The sequence below is a fragment of the Anomaloglossus baeobatrachus genome, chromosome 4 (genome assembly GCF_048569485.1).
Source record: "Anomaloglossus baeobatrachus isolate aAnoBae1 chromosome 4, aAnoBae1.hap1, whole genome shotgun sequence".
Lineage (NCBI taxonomy): Eukaryota > Metazoa > Chordata > Amphibia > Anura > Aromobatidae > Anomaloglossus > Anomaloglossus baeobatrachus.
Window position 1 is genome coordinate 36717052 of NC_134356.1, and position 14021 is coordinate 36731072.

Sequence of the window (14021 nt, forward strand, 5' to 3'; positions counted from 1 at the left end):
TGATTATGCATAACCCCGCCCACACCACTATTTATGTTTATCCCCGCCTACACTACTGATTATGTATAACCCCGCCCATACCACTGATTATGTATATCCCCGCCTACACTACTGATTATGTATAACTCCGCCCACACCACTGATTGGTTGCTTTCTGTGTACACTGTGCAGAAACCTGCCAGTCAGTGGTGGGGGGGCGTGGTTGGACCAGGAGGTATGAGACACCCTAGTCCTATAGTGATAATCTCCTGCTGATAAAACACTGATTTTATTGAAACAGCAAAACACAGCCCAGTAAGTGACACATCACTGGAATCAGGGTCTCAGCCCCTACATCATACGACTCTGAGAAAATGACCTGTTGTAGCATTGTCTTAGATGCCCATAGAAATAAAATGTAAAACATATTCAGAATGATACATAAACTAGACAACAGGTTCTTAACTGACTCTCCAGCCCCTGAGGAACCACGAAATCAGGAGTCTGAGAACATGCTGGAAGCTCTGGGGGGTGAGGCACAGGCTGGTGACCACTTAACTACAGTATTTTTTGCTTGTATCTATTATTTGCATTAATTCTATGTATATTGACTTTTTTGCTTATGTGTTTTTCAGAAAAAGGAGAAACTGACATGGAGGGATCGAATTCCTGCCTACTTAGTCAACTTTGCAGCAATTTTATTTATGGTAGGTGACATTATGCTTGGATTTATCTTTATATAGCCCATAAGTAAATCAGTATTTAGTATATTCTAGTATCTTTTTTATTTTTTTGAGATAGATCCTCTATTATACTTCAGAGCAACATTCATAATTCAGCTACTTGTCAATGGAAACAGTCAACAAGCTTGTAATCAGTTTCCTAATGGCCTCTGTAAAGGTTGTGACTTTTGAAGATTGCAATTACTAGAATACATATGCGCAGACATGGAACCACTAGGAGATTTCAGCTCTGCAGCCGGCAGAATTGTGAATGCAGCTCTGGAGTATGATACAAGATTCAATGCAAAATAAGCAATTTAATGGATATACAAAGTGACCCAAGTTTCTAGGAAGATTAATCCTTTAAGTAAATTGTGATGTGGTATGCAAAGGGGGTAATACATTGTAAACTTTTAGGAGAATGAGTGGTCCTGCCTCTTCACTTGGGGCCAAAAATGGCTTAAATATCTGAATACAGCAGTCACACTTTGCCAAAACACAAAATATTGGTGAATATGAGTATACTCTCTTCTGTCTACTAATTTCAAGTTATGGTGTCCACCCTGCTTATCTTGTCTCCTGCAGTAGGATAACATTTCCATTCATTCATTAATTCATTCATTCACGTCATGCTATCATTCTTATCTTCCATAGATTGCACTTACATTTTCAGCCGTGTTTGGTGTCATCATCTATCGGATCACCGTTGCGGCAGCCTTGGCGGTTAGTACCAACGAAAGCACCAGATCCAATGTCCGTGTGACCGTGACGGCCACTGCTGTCATCATCAACCTGGTTGTGATTCTCATACTGGATGAAATCTATGGATCTGTTGCTAAATGGCTCACGGAAATAGGTAAGAGGGATGTTCACGAACTTCATATTATATGGGATGTTCACGGACTTCATATTACATGTACTCATACATGGATGGGCTCAGTATTTGGATACATTCACATGTTCAGAAGTTGGTTGTTTTTTCCATCACTATTTGTAGCCAAAATCAGGAGTGGAACAATCAGAGGAAAGTATAATAGAAACACGGTGTCACGGGGTATGAAATGACAGAATAGGGGCTTCTAGGCTGGACCTCAGACTTGAGATCCTGCGCTGTCTCTTATCTCAGAGGTAGGCTTGATGGTAGCCAGCTCCGAGCCCCCAGCATCACCCTGACTCCTGTCTGAGCCCTGATCTTACTCCCCTCTCCCTCACCCTTGGGACGGGCCGGAGACACAGTAACAACACTCCACAAAAACGACACAGACAAGGGAGAACGAAAATTTGTACACACAAAGGAGAGACTATATATGTACAGGGGAATAAAGAAACAAAAAAGGAAGTAACACACAACACGGGAACTTCCACACCACGCAAAATAGCAACTACAAATCACCACGAACTGGATGACCACACAGACCGGAATTGCTGGAGCTATGCTGAAGCTATAATCGGCGCTGAGTAGCAAAGTTCAGAATCTTATATAGGAAGGGGATGGCTGTGATTGATAATGCAACCGGAGCTCCTAGCAGAGTTCCCCAGGTCAGCAGGATTTAACTCCTGCAGGACTGAGGAACAGAGCAATGCCTGACTCTGGCTGAACAACTAGGAGACATCAGCTTGCCTGCAGTGTCAACAGAGCCTGATGCCGCCATGACGCCTAATGAGTCTGGACCTGAACATCGCATAACACACGGGCACCCCTTTTGAATTTTTCAGCCACTCATGGTTTTGACTTAGAAATACTGATGTATCCCCTTTGTGTCTTTCTTCCTATTCCAGAGTAATAGGGAGACATGAAATTCATCAGTCATCTAGTAGGATATGATGTCCGTCCCTGTCCGACTTCAGTATAATAAATATTGCAATATTATATAACTGATCCTGCTCAAAGGGTTACTGTAAGTTCAGAATTTTAAGACGTATTCAAAAAACAAACCAAAAATATCTGATAGAATTGAGTCCGACCTCCTGGACCTGCATTATCCTTTGGCCACTATCAATGTCGAGGCGGCTGCTTATTATTAATTCTCTCCATTGACTTCCACACAAGTTCCAAAAGTAGCTGCTCAGGTTCAACCAACTTCATGGTTCATAGTTTCATAATGTTTAAGGTTGAAGGTAGAGTTATGTCCATCAAATTTAACCCATGAGCCAACCTAACATGTCACTGTCTTAATGAAGTCTATGGAGGGAGTCGAGGACGACCATCCATTAGTGGGGAGGGGACCTGCATCTTTCAGGCTTTTAATAAATCTCTTAAATGAGACTATCCTTTTAAGGAACCGAAACCAAAATATTAGTTCTGGTAAAGGAAGAAACTGGTGTAGCATATTATCCAACTTTTGAGAAGTGCGATAAGGGAGATTGTGATACATATTAAGGGTCAACTGTCGATTTAGGGCACACACCAAGCCCAGAGCATTTGAGAGTAGTGTATATAACGAACCCTGTTCATTTCGAAATATGGCACCCTGGAGATATATCTACTCTGTTTGGAATATGATGCAACTCCAGTATGAGAAAGTTGGCAATAATATATTATGGCATTCAGGAGATTAGAGTAAATTGGCAAGTGTTCACCTCTGTGGTTTCTGCAAACAAGTACTCTAAAATTCCTGTGGACAAGTCTGATAATTATTGTCTTCACGCTGCAACTTCATGAAAAGCCTTGAAATTCTGTGCGGTATTTCTTCTTGTTGACACCTCTTGTGACTGGTTTTGGTTTGAATGATTCACTGAGAATTTTATATATATATATATATATATATATATATATATATATATATATATCTATATATATATATCTCAACCCTTTAGAAACAATAGTGTTAAAACTGAAAAATCTATCTGCAATTCGTGAATTATTGCTTAAAGTAATTAATATTTTCATGGGAGATCCAGGACCTTAAAGATGACTTGTTAGTTGCTAAAGAAATTGGATAAATACCTTGTAAAAGTCCCAGAACTCCCCTGATTCTGCTGCTCTTTTCCGTTTTGCGCTGCGTCGTTCCATTACAGAGATATTCACATTTGCTTCTTCTGGAGTGCAGCATGTGAAATCTTTGCTTTGCAGCCCAATGGGAAATTTCTTCAGAGTTTCCCCTGGGGGCGTGCACTATCACCCCTACATCCCACAAGCTGCCAATCACAGTTGAGCAGCTGATCTAGCAGTCTATCACTCTCAGATGCTGCTGAGCTGTGATTGGCTGCATCTGGAAGGGAGGGGTTAAAGCACACCCCCCAAGAGAAGACTGTGAAGACATGCCCTGTTGGACTGCAAGCAGAGATTTCACATAGTGCGCTACAGGAGAAACAAATGTGAATATCTCTGTAATGGAGCGACGCAGCAAAAAATAGAAAAGAGCATCAGAATCAGGGGCACTCAGGGATTTTTAAAAGGTATTATTCTAATTTTAGTAATTGTCTGGTCCTATTTGATACTGGCTATCTATCATTAGGAAGGGAAATTGATATTTGATTGATTGTTGTCTTGTGCTGCACACCTTTCTGTGCCTTCATTCAGCTAATCCTGAGAATATGTTCTTGATATTCGATTAAAAATATGTGATCTGGGAACTCATGATAATTGGTAATGGAACCGCACTGCTCAAAGCTAGTGATTGGTAATGGTTAACTTGATCAGGTTTCTCTACACAGACCTATTTGCTCTTTTGTGTGAGTTCCTTAGTTGATCTTATGGTATTTTGCAGATTACTCATGTTATTATCTGAGAACTAGTAGACCAATGGATAATATGAGGGTCTTCTAGGACTTCATGTTATCATCTGAGAACACGTAGACCAATGGATGATATGAGGGTCTTCTAGGACTTCACGTTATCATCTGAGAACACGTAGACCAATGGATGATATGAGGGTCTTCTAGGACTTCACGTTATCATCTGAGAACACGTAGACCAACGGATGATATGAGGGTCTTCTAGGACTTCATGTTGTCATCTGAGAACACGTAGACCAATGGATGATATGAGGGTCTTCTAGGACTTCACGTTATCATCTGAGAACACGTAGACCAACGGATGATATGAGGGTCTTCTAGGACTTCATGTTGTCATCTGAGAACACGTAGACCAATGGATGATATGAGGGTCTTCTAGGACTTCATGTTATCATCTGAGAACAAGTAGACCAATGGATGATATGAGGGTCTTCTAGGACTTCATGTTATCATCTGAGAACACGTAGACCAATGGATGATATGAGGGTCTTCTAGGACTTCATGTTATCATCTGAGAACACGTAGACCAACGGATGGTATGAGGGTCTTCTAGGACTTCATGTTATCATCTGAGAACAAGTAGACCAATGGATGATATGAGGGTCTTCTAGGACTTCATGTTATCATCTGAGAACACGTAGACCAATGGATGATATGAGGGTCTTCTAGGACTTCATGTTATCATCTGAGAACACGTAGACCAACGGATGATATGAGGGTCTTCTAGGAGTTCATGTTATCATCTGAGAACACGTAGACCAACGGATGATATGAGGATCTTCTAGGACTTCATGTTATCATCTGAGAACACGTAGACCAACGGATGGTATGAGGGTCTTCTAGGACTTCATGTTATCATCTGAGAATACTAGGTGAAAAATTAGGTAATGCAAAACCCATGATGATTGATAATGGACAAATTCACCTGATCCCACTTCTTTACCCAGAGCAACTGGTCTCTTTTGCGTAGGGTATTGCTCCATCTTAGATGATATGGGCCCTCAGGTGATCTGTAAACTCTTCAAGAAAAACTATGCCATTCAAAACCCATGATAATTGGTAATAATAGACACTCATCTTGTCAAGTTGATCTTCATTTTTTTCACACAGATCTACTATGCTCCTTTGTGTCGGTTTTTAATAGTCATGGCCAAAAATGTTAGCACCCTTGAAGCTGTTCTAGAGAATGAAGTATGTCCCTCAGAAAAATAATAATACATCCCCTATACCACCCGTCTCCATAATACACTCTCTACACGATACACCCTCTACACCACCCCTCTCCATAATCTCTCCCACACTTCCCATATATATAATATCCCCCCACACACTTTCCCTCTGTATAATATCCCCCCACACACGCTGCTCCTCTATATAATATCCTCCACACACTGCTCCTCTGTAAAATATCCCCACACACACTGCCCCTCTGTATGATATCTGTCAAGCTGCCACCAGGGGGAGCCAGAGCTCTCGAGCAGAAGACACTACACAGAGCAACGAGAACCAGGAAGTAAATACACAGCATTCTCATACACTGCCTCACAGCACAGCGGAGAAGCAGAGCTGCAGGGCATGCGAGGAATAGTCAGGCAGGCTGGGTCAAACACTGTACGGGCAGAAGCAGGACTGGAGGAACGAGCAGAAGCGGAGTCAAAGTCAGGCCAAGGTCAGTCCCAGAGGAAGCAACCGAGTGGGGAAATAGGAGAGGGGACAGAGGACAGGAGGGATGACCAGGGGACAGAACAAAGACAAGAGCACGGGGGCACAGGAATAGATAGATCAGGATATCACTCACAGGACCAGCAATCACAGGCAAAGTAGTGCTAATCTTATAGCCAGGGCTGGTTTACTGGAAATGTCAGCTTTTAAGGCATCCAGGGTCCGGAAGTGAGGCCCGACGGAAGGCTCCGCCCCCTAGCCATGTGGACGGGGAGGCGAACCATGACAATATCTCTCACATATGCTGCTCCTCTATATACTATCCCTCCACACAAGTTGCCCCTGTTTATAATGTCCTCCCACACACATCTATTTATCTTAGTCAACCTGATCATGTGTGGTCCTACTAGGTCCCCATGCTATTTTCTGTGAACACTTTGGAAAAGTCAATAAAGGTCTTTCAAAGCCAACAGCCACAATTGATGAAGCAACTAACTGATGGTAGAGTCCTGGTTGGTGACCTTCCATGTAAGGGCTGGTACTAGGAAATCTAGATAAATACTAGAGCCCATTGGGTTTGGGTGGTGAAACATCATGTTCCCGAGGAACATGCGCCATGTTTTTGAAGCTGTGGATGGACTAGACAGGATCCACTATGTCTCTTTCGGTAAAGAACTTGAAGTCAGACCTTTTTTCCTAAATCAGGACATTCTGATGGGTGGCAGGTTTTTAAGTAGGGATCTCTCTATATTAAACCAATTAACGTAGTGAAAAATCTCAAAATGTTTATCATATTCATTGGTCAGGTCTCTGGCGAAAATATGTATTAGAAATAGATATACCCATTAAATCTCCCAAGTATCAACTTTTAATGGAAGGTGGGACTCACAAAGGGGATTGAATATTTTGACCTTTAAGTCTTTGTTCTCATTTTTTTCCCTATAGCAAACATGAATGTAACATTTGTGCCCTTTTATTAATACAATATTGCTGGCAATGTCTTTTCTTTTCCCAAAGCCATCCCATGTTCCTTTGCTGTTGTCAACAGGTTTGTCAAGTAGCTGATATTAGGAGAACAAGATGGAAACAAGGGTCATAAAGAAGGGATCATATCTCATGTTAAAATGCAAAGGGCATCGGTTGAGCCACAATGCCGCCATACTGCACCTCTCTGACAACAGGCACACAGAGGGTTTTTTTTCTGGATTTATCGGGAACACGACATAAAAAAACCCTGCGGCATCCTCCATCTGATATTGCATTACACTAATGAGCAAAAGGGTAACAATGTTTTGAAGTTTACACTTTCAGTCTCCATATTTCACCATCCACTAGAGCTTCAATGACCTTCATTTTATATACAATCATCTTGGCTATCTCATACAGAAATTTGACTTGCAGCTATTTAACATATGATTAGTTATCAAGATTCTTGTCATGTCACTGCATTGTTACTGTTTTGCTCCTGGTGATGGAAAAGTAGTTTTCTTCCTGTATACTACAAATTACAACCTGTTCCCACATTCCCTAACAGCTCAGTGTGTTATTAGGTTGATTCCCAAGTGAAAAGTCACTGGTTTGAATCAAGGAGCAGCCATGAAGAAGATTTCCCAATAAAAGAGAAAGAGCCCCATCCAGCTCATCAATAGGGGTCTCTTGGGCAAAAAAATTGCCAAACTGAATCATGTGAGGCCATGACAGTTGGGAGAATATGAAATGAAGTCTGTTCATCCATTCAAAAGCCAAGAGGTGACGTCCAGGAAAACTATCCAAGTCAACAAGTCGGCTCATGACAAGGTCTATCAGTTCTGGTGACAAACCCGGCAGCGGAGGCGGCTCGAATGCTCCATAATATTGAGATCCCAGACGTCCATCCAAACACCGAGCGATGCGCGTTACACAAATCTGGAACGTTGGCCGGAAAAAAGGTGAAGAAGCCTCAACTTCGGTATCATCATAAGAAGCATCGGCTCAGGTTTACAATGAAGTATGAAAAGTGGAAAGTAGAGGAATGGAACCGGGTAGTTTGGAGCGATGAGAGGAAAGTCAATAGATGGCTCTGTTGGGGGCAAATAGGTTTGGGAAAAAGAAGGGAAAAAAGGGGCTAACGGATCAACAAATTGACGGAACTGTCAAGTTTGGTGGGGGACGTCTAATGATATCGGAATGTTTCATAGCCAAAGGCATTGGTTACTTGACCATAATCGATGGTGGTCTCAATGTTTAGGTATATGTAAGGATCCTACAAGAAAGGTGACTTCATACACTCGAGTACTATGGGTATGAAAAGGACGACATAGTGTCCAGCAGGACAATGACCAGAAGCATACGCCGAGATTGGTGAAGAAATGGCTCAATGACAATGAAATAGAGGAGCTGGATTGTCCCCACAGTCCCCAGAGCTCAACTCAATCCAACACTTGTGGGCAGAGGTGAAGAAAAATCTGTATACATCCCCAAGTGAGCGACCAGTATACACCAACACTGGGAACGTGTAGATGAGACCTGGGAGGAGAATTCGGTTGAGACAAGCTAAAATTTGATGGAGACCATACCCAGAAGGATCTAGGGGCAGTGTTGAGAGCCAAATATGGATTTTCAAAATACTAACAAAATAATAAAAATTTAAATTAAGATTTTTTTTTAGGAGCAAAACAGTAACAATGCAGTGACATGACAAGAATCTGCATAACTATTCATATGCTACATATTTAAATTTATGTATGAGATAGCCAAGATGATTGTCTATAAAGTGAAGGTCGTCTCACACTCAAAGCTGCAGTGGACGGTGACATATAGAGACTGAAAGTCAAAAGTTCAAAACATTATTTTCTGCTTTTGCTCATCAGTGTATTAAGGTACTCACCTCAAGAACCATTACCAAAAAAGACACTTTCACAATGTAGTGCTATATGGTGGCACACATTGTGCCTTCAGATCTTTAGAATAAATCTTGCTTTATAGTCTTTGTGCAGATAACTTTGGCATATGCGTTTGCAGGAAAATTGGGCACGGACATGGGACCCACATTTGTGACCCAATGTGCATCAAGACTAGAGTGGTTGAAGAGGTGGCAGTCACACTATGGTCTTGGTGCTAGAGTGGCCCTAAATTCCCAAAGACTCCCTACTGCAGTATTATAAGTAGCGAATTTTAGGTAAGGCCCCTGTTACAGATTCTGCAATGGGGCACGGGACCTTTAAGTTATGTCTCTCTTGTAAGTTGATCCAAAGTAAAAACTAAATATGGACCACATTTCCTTTCCATTACATATCCTACATATTTTTCATGATCTTTGAAGCTTTTCATCAACCAAACCTCATATATATAATTTATTCCATACAGAGGTGCCCAAAACTGAGAAAACCTTTGAGGAGCGATTGATACTAAAGGCGTTCCTTCTGAAGTTTGTGAACTCCTATGCCTCAATATTCTACGTGGCCTTTTTTAAAGGACGGTGAGTTGTCACTCAAAAAAAAAGTTCCAAGTAATGTCCTTTTGTAATAAGTAATGTCCTTTATTTGCCTTTTTTTGTCTTTTTGGTACCAAAATATTTAAAAAGTCCCAAAAAGTTTCAAAAATGTTACTTGAAATGTGTCCAAAGCTCTTGTCCCCCAAAGGCAACGACTATCTCCCTTTCCCTGATTCCTTATTACTGCCTATAGAATCTGTAATATACAGTATAGGTATTAGGGGGGATGCCAAAGACCTCCTACCCCAATATGAGCAAGACTTGAGGATTCTATGAATTACAAGAGTGACCATTTATCGGATATTTATGTCTTACTGTGCATTTTCTTGACAAAATTTAGTAAATATTGTATTCTGTGCTTCGTCTGTAGTGTCTTCTCCTTTTTGACTTGGTCTACCTGAGATTTTCTTTTTTATACAATTTCCATTTGCTCCTCCTACCTTGTGGTTGTCAAAGTTTATAGGTGTCTATTATATAGCTGGCTGCAGACTTGTGAATCCTCACAGTGCACACAGTGCGCACTGTCAGGATTTGCTGTTATCAGGACCACCAGTATGTGATTTGTATACTTACATCCATATTATTATTAGGTATCTAGCATTGCTCAATTCCCTTCCACTGAGCGAGACCTCGCGTGTTTAGTTGGCATGTGACCTCATGTATGTAAATTGCATACTGATCGTCATGCACCAGCCCAGTCCCGACCCAAGAGAATCCTGACAGTATGCCCACTGTGTGCTATGAGGGTCATAAGCCTGTAATCACATACAGTGACTGCAGACATGAACCCCAAGCCAGGACAACCACTTTAACACCCCCAAAGCACTTAAAGAAAGAGCTGGTCCTGTAGGCAGTGACTATGTGTCATAATGTGACTGCAGGATAGCGAGGGACAGGGAACTCCTATAATGTCCCTCACGCTAGGGGACCCTAGGCTATCCCTGACCTCAGAGTTACTCTTAATGGTGGATATGCCTGAGTCTTGTGCCTGGAATCTCTCCTGACCAGAAGTAATCTGTCCCCCCAGGGAAGGATGGGGCCGGAGTGTCATGGTCATACAAAGATAGACAGGAAAAAAAAATGGAACTCAGACACACTGCAAACTCACAGGAACAAACAGTAAGAAACTAAGAAGGAAAGTAAGAGAAGTAAGGCAGCAGCAAAAGAGCAACAATGGTTAACACCAAAACTGCTCATAGCAATAAAGCACTACAACATCAGTAAGTCTGGATCACAACACCTCACCAGACCAGTATAGAGAAGCTATATCTGGCATTAAAGGGAAATTCCAGCCAGCATACTGTATATAGCAAGGGAAAAAATGTGACTTGTTTCCCCACAGCATGGGATCAATGGAATCTAACAAGCAGCCCAGCAGAGATTAACTCTTGCTAGTCAGCCAATGAAGTACAAGTCTGCGGGTCAACGCCTGAACTCAGACACATTGCAAACTCACAGGAACAAACAGTAGGAAACTAAAAAGAAAAGTAAGAGAAGTAAGGCAGCAGCAAAAGGGCAGCAAGGGTTAACACCACAACCGCTCACGGCAATGAAGTACTACAACCACTAGTAAGTCTGGATCACAACACCTCACCAGACCAGTATAGAGAAGCTATAACTGACTTTCTCATGAGCCAGATCAGACACCCCCATACTTTGCACTGACGAGGGGCAAGCACCCCGAAACACCGTGTCTGCAAATTGGGATTCTGATCTGGCTTATATATCCTGAGTCATATTGCAAAGGATTGTCAAAAATCCACTTGTGACTTTTAGGATCGCTACTTCCAATAGGTGGCGCTGTGCTAGAGTTTGTCTCCTTTACTGGAGAGACAATTTGAATATTTCCCAGAGGGGCATTGCAGCTATAAGTCCCCTTACCTGGCAGCCAGACTGGCTTGCAAAGTCTCCTTAAGGAGAATAGTGTTCCCCCGTGGAATTTTAGGGGCATTGCAGCTATAAGTCCCCTTACCTGGCAGCCAGACTGGCTTGCAAAGTCTCCTTAAGGAGAATAGTGTTCCCCCGTGGTCCCCACATAGCTTTCTCATGAGCCAGATCAGACACCCCCATACTTTGCACTGACGAGGGGCAAGCACCCCGAAACACCGTGTCTGCAAATTGGGATTCTGATCTGGCTTATATATCCTGAGTCATATTGCAAAGGATTGTCAAAAATCCACTTGTGACTTTTAGGATCGCTACTTCCAATAGGTGGCGCTGTGCTAGAGTTTGTCTCCTTTACTGGAGAGACAATTTGACATTAAATAAGAAGTCCAGCCAGCATACATAGGAGTGGAGTAAATGTGACTGGCTCCCCCACAGCATGTGATCAAAGGAGACTAACAAGCAGACCAGCAGAGATTAACTCTTGCTAGTCAGTCTATGAACTACAAGTCTGTGGGTCAACGCCTGAACTCAGACACATTGCAAACTCACAGGAACAAACAGTAAATAACTAAAAAGAAAAGTAAGAGAAGTAAGGCAGCAGCAAAAGGGCTGCAAGGGTTAACACCACAACCGCTCACGGCAATGATGTACTACAACCACTAGTAAGTCTGGATCACAACACCTCACCAGACCAGTATAGAGAAGCTATAGCTGGCATTAAATAAGAAGCCCAGCCAGTATACATAGGAGTGGAGTAAATGTGACTGGCTCCTCCACAGCATGTGATCAAAGGAGATTAACAAGCAGCTCAGCAGAGATTAACTCTTTCTAGTCTGCCTATGAACTACAAGTCTGTGGGTGGACACATGAGTCACCAGTAAATCTGAATCAAACCACCTTTCCAGACCAGTATAGATAAACTATAGCTGGCACTAATGGAAGGGTCCAGCCAGCATATATAGGAAGGGAGTGAATGTGACTGGCTCTCCTATAGCAGATTAACAAGCAGCCCGGCGAGATTAACTCTTGGTAGCCTGCTTATGAACTACAAGTCTGTGGGTCGACCACCGAGTCTCCCTGCGCTGATCACAAAATCTCTAGTCTCCACAGATCCTGACGCCGCCATGACAGTCGGCGATGCCCGCAAATACCTCCTTGTGACATTATGTCTCCTCTGGTACTTATGCCCATGACAAAATGTCAATATTCACCAGGCTTTAGGATCAAATTGGGTCTAAAAGATAACTGAGGTCTTGCGGTAAAAGAAAGGCCATTTTGAATTGTTTTAATATTATTAAACTAATTAAAAAAATAATTAAAATAAACCAAAATATATTAATATTGGAAATTTTATTAAAAATTCTCATACAAAGGAAAATGTTTTCTTATATGCAACACATCTAAAAATTTTAACATTTATAGATGTTTATTTTTTTAATATTTAGCATTTATTTTCATTGAGGGTACAAGAAATTAACTAAAGGGCATTACTTTAATTTCTGATTTTGTTATATGGTGAGTAAGGTTCCTTGATATTTTTCGCTCATTTTCCCCCCTTAGGTTTGTCGGGAGACCTGGAAGTTATCTCTATATCTTCCATGATTACAGAGTTGAAGAAGTGAGTGAAATTATAGTAAATAATTTTATTAATGAAATGTAAAAATTATGAAATACAGTTTTCAACTGTGACTTCTACAGATATAGCCAAGATAGGAAATGTGTCATAGAAAAATAACCTATTGGTTAAAGGGGTATTTGCGTTTCCAAGATCCTATCACAATATGTAGTAGGTGTAATAATAATAATATTACCAAATACTTCCAATTAGAAATGTAGTATAGTTCTCCTGATTAGCTATGTCTCTTACCTCATGTGCAGGGAATTGCAGTAGCTTAGGTATCCATGGTTACGACCACTCATATAGTGAGTTAGTTGTTCGTGGTTGTACCCATTGATACCTAACTTACTGCAATACCCTGCACATGAGGTAAGTAACATAGCTAATCAGGAGAACTATGCTACATTAATTTGAGGTGTTTGATAATATTCTCCTATATATTGGGGTAGAATCTTGGAGATGGGAATAACCCTTCAATTCTTTAGTTCTCCTGATTAGCTATGTCTCTTACCTCATGTGCAGGGCATTGCAGTAGCTTAGGTATCCATTGTTACGACCACTCATATAGTGACCATGGATACCTAAGCTGCAATGCCCTGCACATGAGGTAAGAGACATAACTAATTAGGAGAACTATGCTACATAGTTATCTATGGTCACTATATGACTGGACATAACCATGGATAGCTAAGAGGCAATGCCCTGCACATGAGGTAAGTGGCATAGATAAATTACTAATACAAACATGTTAGGAGAGCTGACAGGACCCCTTTTAAAAAGGAATCCTTGTGGACAATAATAAAAATGGCTTAAAGGGGTATTTCCATCTAGGTGTAATAATAATAACATTAGCAAATACATCCAATTAGAAATGTAGTATAGTTCTCCTGATTATCTATGTCTCTTACCTCATGTGCAGAGCATTGCAGTAGTTTAGGTATCC

General features: G+C 41.4%; 1 protein-coding gene across 1 annotated transcript in view; it reads left to right on the forward strand.

Annotated features, from left to right (window-relative positions):
• The window catches only part of ANO2 (anoctamin 2), a 318321-nt gene that overhangs the window by 203031 nt on the left and 101269 nt on the right, over positions 1-14021 (forward strand). Inside the window, exons 15-18 of the mRNA XM_075342181.1 lie at positions 615-686; positions 1356-1557; positions 9447-9558; positions 13021-13078. Coding sequence (XP_075198296.1) covers positions 615-686; positions 1356-1557; positions 9447-9558; positions 13021-13078 — 444 coding nt within the window. The remainder of the gene's footprint in view (positions 1-614; positions 687-1355; positions 1558-9446; positions 9559-13020; positions 13079-14021) is intronic.